Source organism: Colobus angolensis, unplaced genomic scaffold (assembly GCF_000951035.1).
Source record: "Colobus angolensis palliatus isolate OR3802 unplaced genomic scaffold, Cang.pa_1.0 Scaffold93, whole genome shotgun sequence".
In the NCBI taxonomy this organism is placed as follows: Eukaryota; Metazoa; Chordata; class Mammalia; order Primates; family Cercopithecidae; genus Colobus; species Colobus angolensis.
Genome location: NW_012123265.1, coordinates 3041546 through 3053047, shown reverse-complemented (window position 1 = coordinate 3053047; position 11502 = coordinate 3041546). Strand labels below are relative to the sequence as shown.

Below are 11502 nucleotides of genomic sequence, written 5' to 3'. Positions count from 1 at the left end.
TGGCTGGCGCCGTCGGCCCAGGGCAGTGAGGGGCTTAGCACCAGGGCCAGCAGCTGCGGAGGTTGTGCCGGGTCCCTAGCACTGCCTGCCCGCATGCACCGCGCTCGAATTCTCGCCAGGCCTCAGCCGCCTCCCGGTGGGGCAGGGCTCGAGACCTGCAGCCCACCATGCCCGAACCCCACCTCGTGGTGGGCTCCGGCGCGGAAGCCTCCCCAAAGAGCGCTGCCCCGGCTCCGCGGCGCTCGGTCCCATCAACCGCCCAGGAGCTGAGGAGTACAGGTGCACGGCGGGGGACTGGCAGGCAGCTCCGCCGGCGGCCCCGGTGCGGGATCCACTAGGTGAAGCGAGCTGGGCTCCTGAGTCTAGTGGGGACTTGGAGAACCTTGCCTAGCTAAGGGATTGTAAATACACCAATCAGCACTCTGTGTCTAGCTCAGGGTTTGTAAATACACCAATCAGCACTCTGTGTGTAGCTCAGGGTTTGTAAATACACCAATCAGCACTCTGTGTCTAGCTCAGGGTTTGTAAATTCACCACTTGGTACTCCGTATCCAGCTAACCTAGTGGGGACTTGGAGAACTTTCCGTCTAGCACTCTGTCTAGCTCAAGGATTGTAAACGCACCAATCAGCACTCTGTTAAAACGGACCAATCAGCTCTCTTACACATCAGCAGGCTGTGGATGGGGGTCAGATAAGGGAATAAACGCAGGCTGCCCGAGCCAGCAGTGGCAACCTGCTTGGGTCCACCTTCCACACTGTGGAAGCTTTGTTCTTTCACTCTGCAATTAGTCTTGCTGTTGCTTGCTCTTTGGGTCCACACTGCCTTTAGGAGCTGTAACACTCACCGGGAAGGTCTGCAGCTTCACTCCGGAAGCCAGCGGGACCATGAACCCATCGGAAAGAACGAACAACTCCAGACGCCTTTAGGAGCTGTAACACTCACCCCGAAGTTCTGCAACTTTACTCCTGACAGCGAGACCACGAACCCACCAGAAGGAAGAAAGCCCCAGGAGAATAGAGACAGCAGTGAGAGTGGAGTCTGGGGTCCTTATCGTGGTGGCCTGTCTGCTCCTGGCATGCCCTGCCATAGCCACTGGTAAGACACACGTGCTGGGCCTGCAGAGGGACTTGGTGTGGAGAAGTCAAGAGTGAGACAGGTACAGGGAGCATTGGGCAGACCGCTCAGGAAAGAGTCCTGTTTGGAGGCAGACCGGGGGTTGTGCATTCTTTCTGGGCAGGTGCTCTGCTCTTGCTATATTTGTTTTTGTTGTTGTTGTTGTTTGTTTGTTTGAGACAGAGTTTCACTCTTGTTGTCCAGGCTGGAGTGCAATGGCGCGATCTCGGCTCACTGCAACCTCCGCCTCCTGGATTCTAGTGATTCTCCTGCCTCAGCCTCCTGAGTAGTTGGGATTACAGGCGCCTGCAACCACGCCCAGCTAATTTTGGTATTTTTAGTGGAGATGGGGTTTCACCATGTTGGCCAGGCTGGTCTCATACTCCTGAGCTCAGGTTATCCACCCACCTCGGTCTCCCAAAGTTCTGGGATTACAGGCATGAGCCACCACGCCTGGCCTGTCTTCATGTTTCGAGGGGGCCTGAGATTTTTTTTTTTTTTTTTTTTTTGAGACAGAGTCTCGGGCTCTGTCCCCCAGGCTGGAGTGCAGTGGCGCGATCTCGGCTCACTGCAAGCGCCGCCTCCAGGGTTCACACCATTCTCCTGCCTCAGCCTCCCAAGTAGCTGGGACTACAGGCGCCCACCACCATGCCAGGCTAATTTTTTGTATTTTTAGTAGAGACGGGTTTTCACCGTGTTAGCCAGGATGGTCTTGATCTCCTGACCTCGTGATCCGCTCGCCTTGGCCTCCCAAAGTGCTGGGATTACAGGCATGAGCCACTGGGCCCAGCCGAGATTTGTTTTAATCAAGTATGGTAAGGCAAGCAGATATGCAAATGACTATCAGGAAGGAAGGAGTTTGCTCATAGTTCCCTGTGAACAGGAAGCAGGCCATGCCATACAAGGCCACAAAGGGAAGCACCAGGTGGCATCAGCCAGGAGGCAGAGGGAGCAGGGGGGAAGTGTGGGCAAGCCCTTTTGCCATGGTTTCCGCGGGAAGGAGTAGGCAAGGCAGGCTAAATAGGTTTATGATTGGCAGCAGGCTCTGGGAAAAGGGGCTGTCCCCAGCTTCCTGGTACCTGGCTCTGTGGTGATTACGGCTGGTTGATGGCAGCCAGGAGCTGAGCGCTGTATAAAGGAGGTGGTTGGGATGTGGCTCTGGACTGGTTTGCATTTGCTCCCTAGAGAGTTGCCTGCCAATTCCAACTCCCCAGAGAGCTGCCTCCTATCTCTAGGAATTATCTAGCCTGGGAGAGTCAGTCCTCCAGTCTTAGTCTGTTTGTGTTGTTGTAAAACAATACATGAAGCTGGGTAATTCACAAAGAAAAGAAGTTTAATTAACCCACAGTTCTGCAGGCCGTACAAGAAACATGGTGGTGCCAGCTGGGCACGATGGCTCACACCTGTAATCCCAGCACTTGGGGAGGCTGAGATGAAAGGATTGCTTGAGCCCCGGAGTTTGAGACCAGCCTGAGCAACATAATGAGACCCCGTCTCTATATTTTAAAAAATAATTCAGGGCTAGGCGTGATGGCTGATGCCTGCAATCCCAGCACTTTGGGAGGCCCAGGTGGATGGATTACTTGAGGTCAGGGGTTCGAGACCAGCCTGGCCAACATGGTGAAACCCTGTCTCTACTAAAAATACAAAAATTAGCCAGGCGTTGTGGTGTGCACCTGTAATCCCAGCTACTTGGGAGGCTGAGGTCCTAGAATTGCTTGAACCTAGGAGTCAGAGGTTGCAGTGAGCCAAGATCGTGCCACTACACTCCAGCTTGGTCAACAGAGCTAGACCCTGTCTCAAAAACAAAAAATAAAAACAAACAAATGGGCAAGTGGCTGGCCCCAAGGCTCAAGGCCCCAGTGGCAGGCCCGGTCTGGCCTGGAGTGGAGTGGTAGTGACTCTCAGGCAGGCAGGGAGGAGGAAGTTGGGAGTCAACCTAAGACCAGGCTCACCAGCTTGCTGGGAAGGTTACCGAGGTGCTGTGTGATAAGTACTGAGAACAGCCCGAGTGTTTGTCTTTCACTCCTTCCCCTCATGGGGGCTGCAAACTCACCCCATGGCCTCTCTGTCCTACCCTCAGGGCCCGAAGTTGCTCAGCCTGAAGTACATACCACCCTGGGTCGTGTGTGAGGCCGGCAGGTGGGCGTGAAGGGCACAGACCGCCTTGTGAATGTCTTCCTGGGTATTCCATTTGCCCAGCCACCACTGGGGCCTGACCGGTTCTCAGCCCCATGCCCAGCATAGCCCTGGGAGGGTGTGCGGGACGCCAGCAGTGCGCCCCTATGTGAGTAGTGCTGGTGGAGGCGGGCAAACCGGCAGGTTACTGGAGGAATCCTGCTGCTGGGGCTTGTGGGATTGAACAACTCGACCTCAGGCCCACCCTTGGCCACAGGTGCCTACAAGACATGGACAGCATGAACAGCAGATTTGTCCTCAACGGAAAACAGCAGATCTTCTCTCTTTCAGAGGACTTCCTGGTCCTCAACATCTATAGCCCAGCTGAGGCCACTGCAGGGGCCAGTAGGCCGGTAGGCACCCCAGAGGGCCCCGTCCACCCGATCCAGCTCCACTACTCCCACCTTTCCCCTCCCCGTCCCTGTTTCCAAAGTACCCTAGAGGTCCTGAGATTGCCCTGGGCTGGCAGGTGGGCAGCTGAGGTCTCAGGAGCTTGGGGGTCACTGCCCCATGGCCACCTCTGCAGGTCATGGTATGGGTCCATGGAGGCTCTCTGATAACTGGCGCTGCCACCTCCTATGATGAATCAGCCCTGGCTGCCTATGGGGATGTGGTCGTGGTTACAGTCCAGTACTGGCTTGGGGTCCTTGGCTTCTTCAGGTGAGATGACCGGCCTGGCCAGAGCACTGCCTGCACCAGGGAGAGGCCAGCTCACCAGAGCAGCTGGGGATCTAGGCTGGGGGCTGGAGCCTGAATGGAGGGCTGCTTACCCATGCTGTCTAGGGCAGAGAAGGGCACTCCCCACACCTCCACTCTGGGAGAGCGGTCCAGCCAAAGCCAGAATTATACAGTGAACTTGGTCCCTGTAGAGGGCATTGATTCCTGGGCTGAAGTCCAGGTTCCAGCAGGATATGGGACAAAGAGCAACAGGCCCTGGAGATGCCAACCATGGCTCCCAGTCAGGCCAGACCTGGGGAGCAGAGAAGGGTCTGGCATCCTGGTGGCTAATTCAAAGCAAACCTGCAGAGGCTGGCGAGGAGCCAGGCTGAACTAACCATTGCCCCACACTGCCCCCAGCACTGGAGATGAGCGTGCACCTGGCAACCAGGGCTTCCTAGATGTGGTAGCTGCTCTGCACTGGGTGCAAGGAAGCATCACTGCCTTCGGGGGTGACCTCAACTGTCACCGTCTTTGGTGGATCTGCTGGTGGAAGCATTGTCTCTGGCCTGGTAAGTCACCATAGGAGACTGGCAGTGGTGGCCAGGAGGGCTGCGGTGGTCTCAGAACTCCCAGCCCCTCTGCCCTCATCTGACAACCACCTGCTCTCTCCACTGCACCCAGGTCCTGTCCCCAGTGGCTGCAGGGCTGTTCCACAGAGCCATCACACAGAGTGGGGTCATCACCAGCCAAGGGATCATCGAGTCTCACCCCTCTCCTGTAGCTCAGGTCTGCATTTCCTTCCCTCTCTTACTCTATGTGTGCCTCCCATACCCCACTCTGTGCTGGCCCTGGGGTCTCAGAGTAGCGGGGGTTGCTGGCAGGGAACTTCCTGTTAGCAAAGAGGAGCCCACTAGGATGAAGGAGGAACAGAGGAAACAACTGCTGCATTCCAGCATATGGGCAGTCAGGGAGGGCTTCCTGAAGGATGCCACCCTGAAGCACATCATCGTTGGCCCTTTCTCCAGTGTGGGGTCTTGAGGAGCACCCTTCTCTGCCCCAGGCAGCATGGTGGAGGGGGTCTCCATTCCCAGCCATCTGCTGCCTGAGAGCTCTCCATTCAGGCTACAGATCCCCACCCTACATCCTCATTGTAAGGCCTTGTGAAGAGAATCCAGGGGAAGCCACAGTGGGAACTACATCTGCAAAGGCTGCAGGTGTGGGAGAGAGTGACAGGTCCTGCTGCAGCAAGCTCTCAGGTTAGCGGACAGGGCAGGAAGTGAAGGCACTGGAGAAGTGGGGGCCATGCCTGGGAATCTGGACTTTATTCAGAGGGCAGGAAGAAGTTGGGCAAAGACAAGGTTGAGCTACTTGGAGTAGAAGGTGGGTTGGAGGGAGCTGTCCTGAAGATCAAGAGGCCAGTGAAATGACCAGGGCAGAGTCCAGGAGAAAGAGGACAGGATGGAATAGGGATAGAGCCATCAGGGGGAGAGGGGGCAAATGTGAGCAGGATTTGGAAGGCTGGGTCAGTTCCCTCACCTGGCCCCAGATGGCAGCCAAGGCAGAGTGGGCTGGGCATCGTAACCACTGGGTACAAGATGATTCTGGAACCTCTGCGTGGGCATGTTGACTCTTGCATGGAGAACAGCATCCACCTCTCAACCTCCCCAACCCATCCTCTCCCCATGGCCAGGAGAGATTTTCTCAACCACAGACTTGAGGTCATTCCCTGTCTCTCCTGTGTCCAAAGAAAAACACAGCTCAAGGCTGAGGCAGGCCGATCACAAGGTCAGGAGATTGAGACCATCCTGGTTAACATGGTGAAACCCTGTTTCTACTAAAAGTACAAAAAATGAGCCTGGCGTGGCAGCAGGTGCCTGTAGTCCCAGCTACTCGGGAGGCTGAGGAGAATGGTGTGAACCCTGTAGGCGGAGCTTGCAGTGAGCCGAGATCACGCCACTGCACTCCAGCCTGGGCGACACAGCAAGACTCCGTCCCGGAAAAACAAAAAGAAAGAAAGAAAGAAAGAAAAACACAGCTCAGCCATTATCTCCTTAAACAAATATTAGCGATCCTGCTAACGTCCACATGCCCTGGTTTGGTTTTTTTGGCCTATGAGCTGTCCTGAAGCTATCCCTCCAGCCTCACTTCCCACCCATTCCCTGGCCCTGCTCCAGCCTCAGCTTACTTCACCCTTCCCTGTCACACTCTGGCCCATGCTGCAACACCTTCCTCTCTAAACCCTGTCTCATTTCCTTTTTACTCCACAGACTCTACGGGCCTGTGGCTCTGGGCACATAGTTAGGTATTAATAGATAATGACACTATAAGCCATGTGTGGTGGCTCACACTTGTAATCCCAGCACTTTGGGAGGCTGAGGCAGGCTGATCACCTGATGTCAGGAGTTCAAGACCAGCCTGACCAACATGACAATATCCTGTTTACTAAAAATACAAAAAATTAGCCAGGTGTGGTGGCAGGCACCTGTAATCCCAGCGCCTCAGGAGGCTGAAGCAGGAGAATCACTTGAATCCAGGAGGCAGAGGTTGCAGTGAGCCAAGATCATGCCACAGCAATCCAGCCTGTAAGGACAGAGCAAGAATCTGTCTCAAAAAAAAAAAAAAAGATAATGACACTGTTCTTAGAGGGCAATGAGGACTCAGCGCCCCCATTCCCCCAGATAATAACATTATGGTATAGTAGGGGACACACAGGGGCCCTTGGGCCCATCCAAGCTGATGGGCACGGCAGGCTTCTCAGGAGTGGTGACACCGTTGATGGCACTGTCTTCCCCCAAAGCCCCAAGGAACACCTGAAGGAGTAGCCCTTCCATTCCGTGCCCTTCCTCATGGATGTCAACAACCATGAGTTCAGCTGGCTCATCCCCATGGTGAGTGTCCTCCCACCCATGTGCCCTTCAAGGCCCTGCCCAGCCAGTACCTCCCACCCCAGCATCAACACTACAGCCTTGTGAGCTGAGCACTCCTGTTACTCCCATTTGATAGGTGAGAAAGCAGAGGCCCAGAAAGGTTTGAGGGACTTGCCCAAGGTCACCCAGCTTTGTTTTGTTGTTGTTGCTGTTTTGTTTTGTTTTTGTTTGTTTTTTTTTTTTTTTTTGAGACAGAGTCTTGCTCTGTCACCCAGGCTAGAGTGCAGTGGTGCGATCTCAGCTCACTGCAACCTCCAACTTCCAACTCCTGGGTTCAAGAGATTCTCCTGCCTCAGCCTCCCAAGCAGCTGGGATTACAGGCACATACCACCACACCTGGCTAATTTTTGTATTTTTATAGAGACGAAGTTTCACCACATTGGCCAGGCTGGTCTCGAATTCCTGACCTCAGGTAATCCGCCTGCCCAGGCCTCCTGAAGTGCTGGGATTACAGGCGTGAGCCACTTCAATAAAGCAAATGTTTTCTTTTGGGGAAACCAGGTTTTTGCACAAACTGGCCTTCTAGGCAGTGCTGATCTGGGCAGCATATTCCTGCCTTGGTATCTGGTTTATCCATCAGGCTCTATGAGACTGGTTAGTGTGACTCTGTGCCAGAGCGATTGACAAGACTCTCAGGTTTTAGATATCAAGCCACAGGGACCTCATGAGCCAAGTGCCTTCCAGTCCTTTCCAGGTGCATAGAACTTCCCACAAGAGTGTCAGCACTGTGCTTTCATCCTAAGCATCTTGTTTATGTCATTCTTATTCTTCTACCCATCTTCACAGCAATCATTTTTTTCACTTTTCTTCTTTTTTTTTTTTTTCCATCTTGGCCCATTGCATACACTAAGACAAAGCAATCCGTTTTTTTTTGTTTGTTTGTTTGTGTGTTTGTTTTTTGAGACAGGGTCTTGATCCATCATCCACGCTGCAGTGCAGCAGCGCCATCATGACTTACTACTGCCTCAACCTTTCAGGCCCAAGCAATCCTCCCAGCTTCCTGAGTAGCTGGGACCTCAGGTCTATGCCACCACACTCTGCTAATTTTTTTTTGCCTGTATAGGCGGGTCTCCCTCTGTTGCCCAAGCTGGTCTAGAGCACCTGGCCTCAAGCAATCCTGCCTCGACCTCCCAAAGTGCTGGGAATATAGGCATGAGCCACTGCACCCAGCCAACAACCTCTTTTAATGACTGCAAACCTTCCACAAATGGAGGGTCTCATTACGTTGTTCCTTCATCTTGGCATTTAGGCAACTTCTAGTTTTTTTGTTTGTTTGTTTTGTTTTTGAGACAGAGTTTTGCTCTTGTTGCCCAGGCTGGAGTGCAATGCCGCGATCTTGGCTCACCGCACTGCAACCTCTGCCTTCTGGGTTCAAGCAATTCAGGAGGCCTCAAGCGAGGCAGGAGGCCTGCCTCGGCCTCCTGAGTAGCTGGGATTACAGGCATCTGCTACCATGCCTGACTGATTTTTGTATTTTTTTGGTAGAGACGAGGTTTCTCCATTTTGGTCAGTCTGGTCTCGAACTTGTGAACTCAGGTGATCCACCAGCCTTGGCCTCCCAAAGTACTGGGATTACAGGCATGAGGCTGTGCCCGGCCCTGGCAACTTCTAGTTTTTACCACTGAGGCTAATAGCGCAGTGAATATCTTCATGTCCATAGCTTTTGTCCTCTGACGTAGCCCTTTGGAATCAATCCCCTCACATTGGTCCCTTGGTATGTGAGAGAGAGGCTCATGCAATCTTGACACTCAAAGACAAAGCTGGAGCTGGGCGTGGTGGCTCATGCCTTTAATCCCAGTACTTTGGGAGGCTGAGGTGGGTGGGTCACTTGAAATCAGGAGTTCAAGACCAGCCTAGCCAACATGATGAAGCCCCATCTGTACTAAAAATACAAAAATTAGCTGGGCGTGGTGGTGCATGCCTGTAATCCCAGCTATGCAGGAGGCTGAGGCACGAGAATTACTTGAACCCAGGAGGCAGAGGCTGCAGTGAGCCGAAATTGTGCCACTGTACTCCAACCTGGGTGACAGAGTGAGACACCGTCTCACAAAAGACAAAGCTTGTAAAAGTTTTTAGGTCAGTGCCCTAGACTCTGGTCAATAAGTTGACCCCACACCGTCAACTTATAGTTGTATGTGTGAAACCAAGGGAACCCCAACCTGGCTGGCCCCCAGGACCTGGGGAGATCTGCCTGGTGTGGAAGGCTGTGTCCAGGACTTGCTGCTAAGAATGATTCTTAGAAGTTGCAAGACTCAGGCTGGGCACGGTGGCTCATGCCTTTAATCCTGGCACTTTGAGAGGCCAAGGCAGGCAGATCACTCGAGGCCAGGAGTTTGAGACCAGCCTGGCCAACATGGCTAAACCCCACCTCTACTAAAAATACAAAAATTAGCCTGGCATGGTGGCGTACGTCTGCAGTCCCAGCTACTCGGGAGGCTGAGGCAGGAGAAGAGCTTGAACCCAGGAGGCGGAGGTTGAGGTGAGCCGAGACTGCGCCATTGCACTCCAGCCTGAGCAACAGGAGTCTCTGTCTCAAAAAAACAAAAAACGTTGAAGAAATTCTTTCATTCTCTACAGTACTGCCATTAACCACTTGCCTGTTGTATTTGCGGCTGCTCTCTCCACCCATGCTCACCACCTGCCACCAATTTGAGGTTTATCTTTTTGGGTCTGTGGACTTTTAGGCCCCATTTTGGCCAAGTGCTCCATAATGAGTTTCTGGCCTCAGGGCTGTGAACACTCTCTTGCTCCAGGGCTGGGAGTCGGGGTAAGCCAGTGGTCAGGCTCCACTGAGAGGGACTTGGTGTCCACACAGGGCTGGGGTCTCTTGGATACAATGGAGCAGATGAGCCGGGAGGACACACTGGCCATCTCGACACCCTTCTTGACCAGTCTGGTGAGACGAGGCAGGAGGGAGGAGGCTAATGGATATCTTATCCAACAGCACAGTCTCTGCCCCTACCTTCTGACGCCCAGAGCTACCTACCTACCACCAAGCTCCTTTGTCTAACTGATCAATTTTAGTTCCACTCCAGAATCTCCTTAGACATGAGCCAGTGTGGTTCTCAAAGGAAAACCATCATCACCAAGATGAAACTGCCCATTAATGAGCACATACTATGTGCCAGGGACTGTGGTGTCCTGAGCGCTGGGAGAGGGATTCATCTCCTTCAATCCTCACTGCAGCTATTTTTTTTTTTTTTGAGACAGAGTTTCGCTCTGTCGCTGAGGCTGGAGTGCAATGGCCCAATCTCAGCTCACTGCAACCTCCACTTCCCACATTCAAGCGATTCTTATGTCTCAGCCTCCTGAGTAGCTGGGATTACAAGCATCCACCACCACGCCTGGCTAATTTTTGTATTTTAGTAGGGACAGGGTTTCACCATGTTGGCCAGGCTGGTCTCAAACTCCTGACCTCAGATCCACCCACCTCGGCCTCCCAAAGTGCTGGGATTATGGGCGTGAGCACCACGCCCAGCACTGCAACTCTTTACAGAGGAATTTTCACTAGCCCCATTTTACACATGAGGAAACTGAGGCTTGAGGTGTCATGGTGGGGAAGGGGCAGAGGCAGAGTTTAAGCCAGTTCTGTCTAACACCAGAGCCTCAGCTGTCAGATGTGGTGCTAGATAGACCTGGGACCAACTCCCAGCCCTGGGCACTTGCCCAGTTATCCTACCCATTCTAAGCCCATCTCTTCATCTATAAATGGGGATGATACTGCACTTTTGCCTGGGCTATTGTAAGGAGACTAGACGTTGCATTTGAAGAGTCTACCTGGGATCTCAACACCAGGGGCTGTTCAATCTTTGTATATTTCCCTTCTTTGGAAGCCGCAGAACCTTCCTATTCACACAATCTCATCACCGCCCTCTGGAGCTGAGGGGAGCTTTGGGCCTTGGATGCTCAGGTCGGCCCCTCTGGGGGACAGCACAGGAAGCCTTGGTCCTCACTCATTCCTCCCACCCAGGGACCCCAATAGCAACAATCTGCTTCCTTGGCCCCGATTCAACCAGGCGGAACAATATCTGGAGATCAACCCGGTGCCACAGGCCAGACAGAAGTTCAGGGAGGCCCGGATGCAGTTCTGGTCAGAGACGCTCCCAGCAAGATACAACAGTGGTACCAGAAGCAGAAGAACAGGAAGGCCCAGGAGGACCTCTGAGGCTGGTCCTGAACCTTCTTGGCTGGGGCAAACCCAAGTGGTGGCAGAGTCCCAGCAGGGCAGCCCGCCTCTCCCCCTGCTGAGGCTTTAACCTCAACCAGCCCTACATGGGGTTACATTCCTTAAAGCGTCAGCCCCTCTGTGACTGGCATTATGCTCTTTTGAAATGTCATGAGGCTGCCTCCCACCTCCGGGCCATCGTACAAACTGAAGCTTATTCTGATTAGGTAAAATGTATGTGGTAAGCCCTAAAACAAACACTTAAAACAATGATGACAAAAACAAAATTAAAAATGCACAGTGAAATAAATCATTAAAGAGATTAGGCTAGGCACGGTGGCTCACGCCCATAATCCCAGCACTTTGGGAGGCTGAGGCAGGCAGATCACTTTAGGGCAGGAGTTTAAGACCAGCCCGGCCAACGTGGTGAAACCCCATCTCTACTAAAAATACAAAA

The 11502-nt window shown here is 53.3% G+C and overlaps 1 protein-coding gene across 1 annotated transcript in view; it reads left to right on the top strand.

Annotated features, from left to right (window-relative positions):
• Window positions 1-11144, top strand: part of CES3 (carboxylesterase 3) — a 13630-nt gene extending 2486 nt beyond the window's left edge. Inside the window, 12 exon segments of the mRNA XM_011932140.1 lie at window positions 995-1097; window positions 3199-3406; window positions 3511-3646; window positions 3820-3953; window positions 4371-4475; window positions 4477-4522; window positions 4635-4977; window positions 5075-5209; window positions 6687-6841; window positions 9696-9776; window positions 10714-10978; window positions 10981-11144. Coding sequence (XP_011787530.1) covers window positions 995-1097; window positions 3199-3406; window positions 3511-3646; window positions 3820-3953; window positions 4371-4475; window positions 4477-4522; window positions 4635-4977; window positions 5075-5209; window positions 6687-6841; window positions 9696-9776; window positions 10714-10978; window positions 10981-11045 — 1776 coding nt within the window. The 3' untranslated portion in view covers window positions 11046-11144.
• The last annotated feature ends 358 nt before the right edge of the window (window positions 11145-11502 follow it).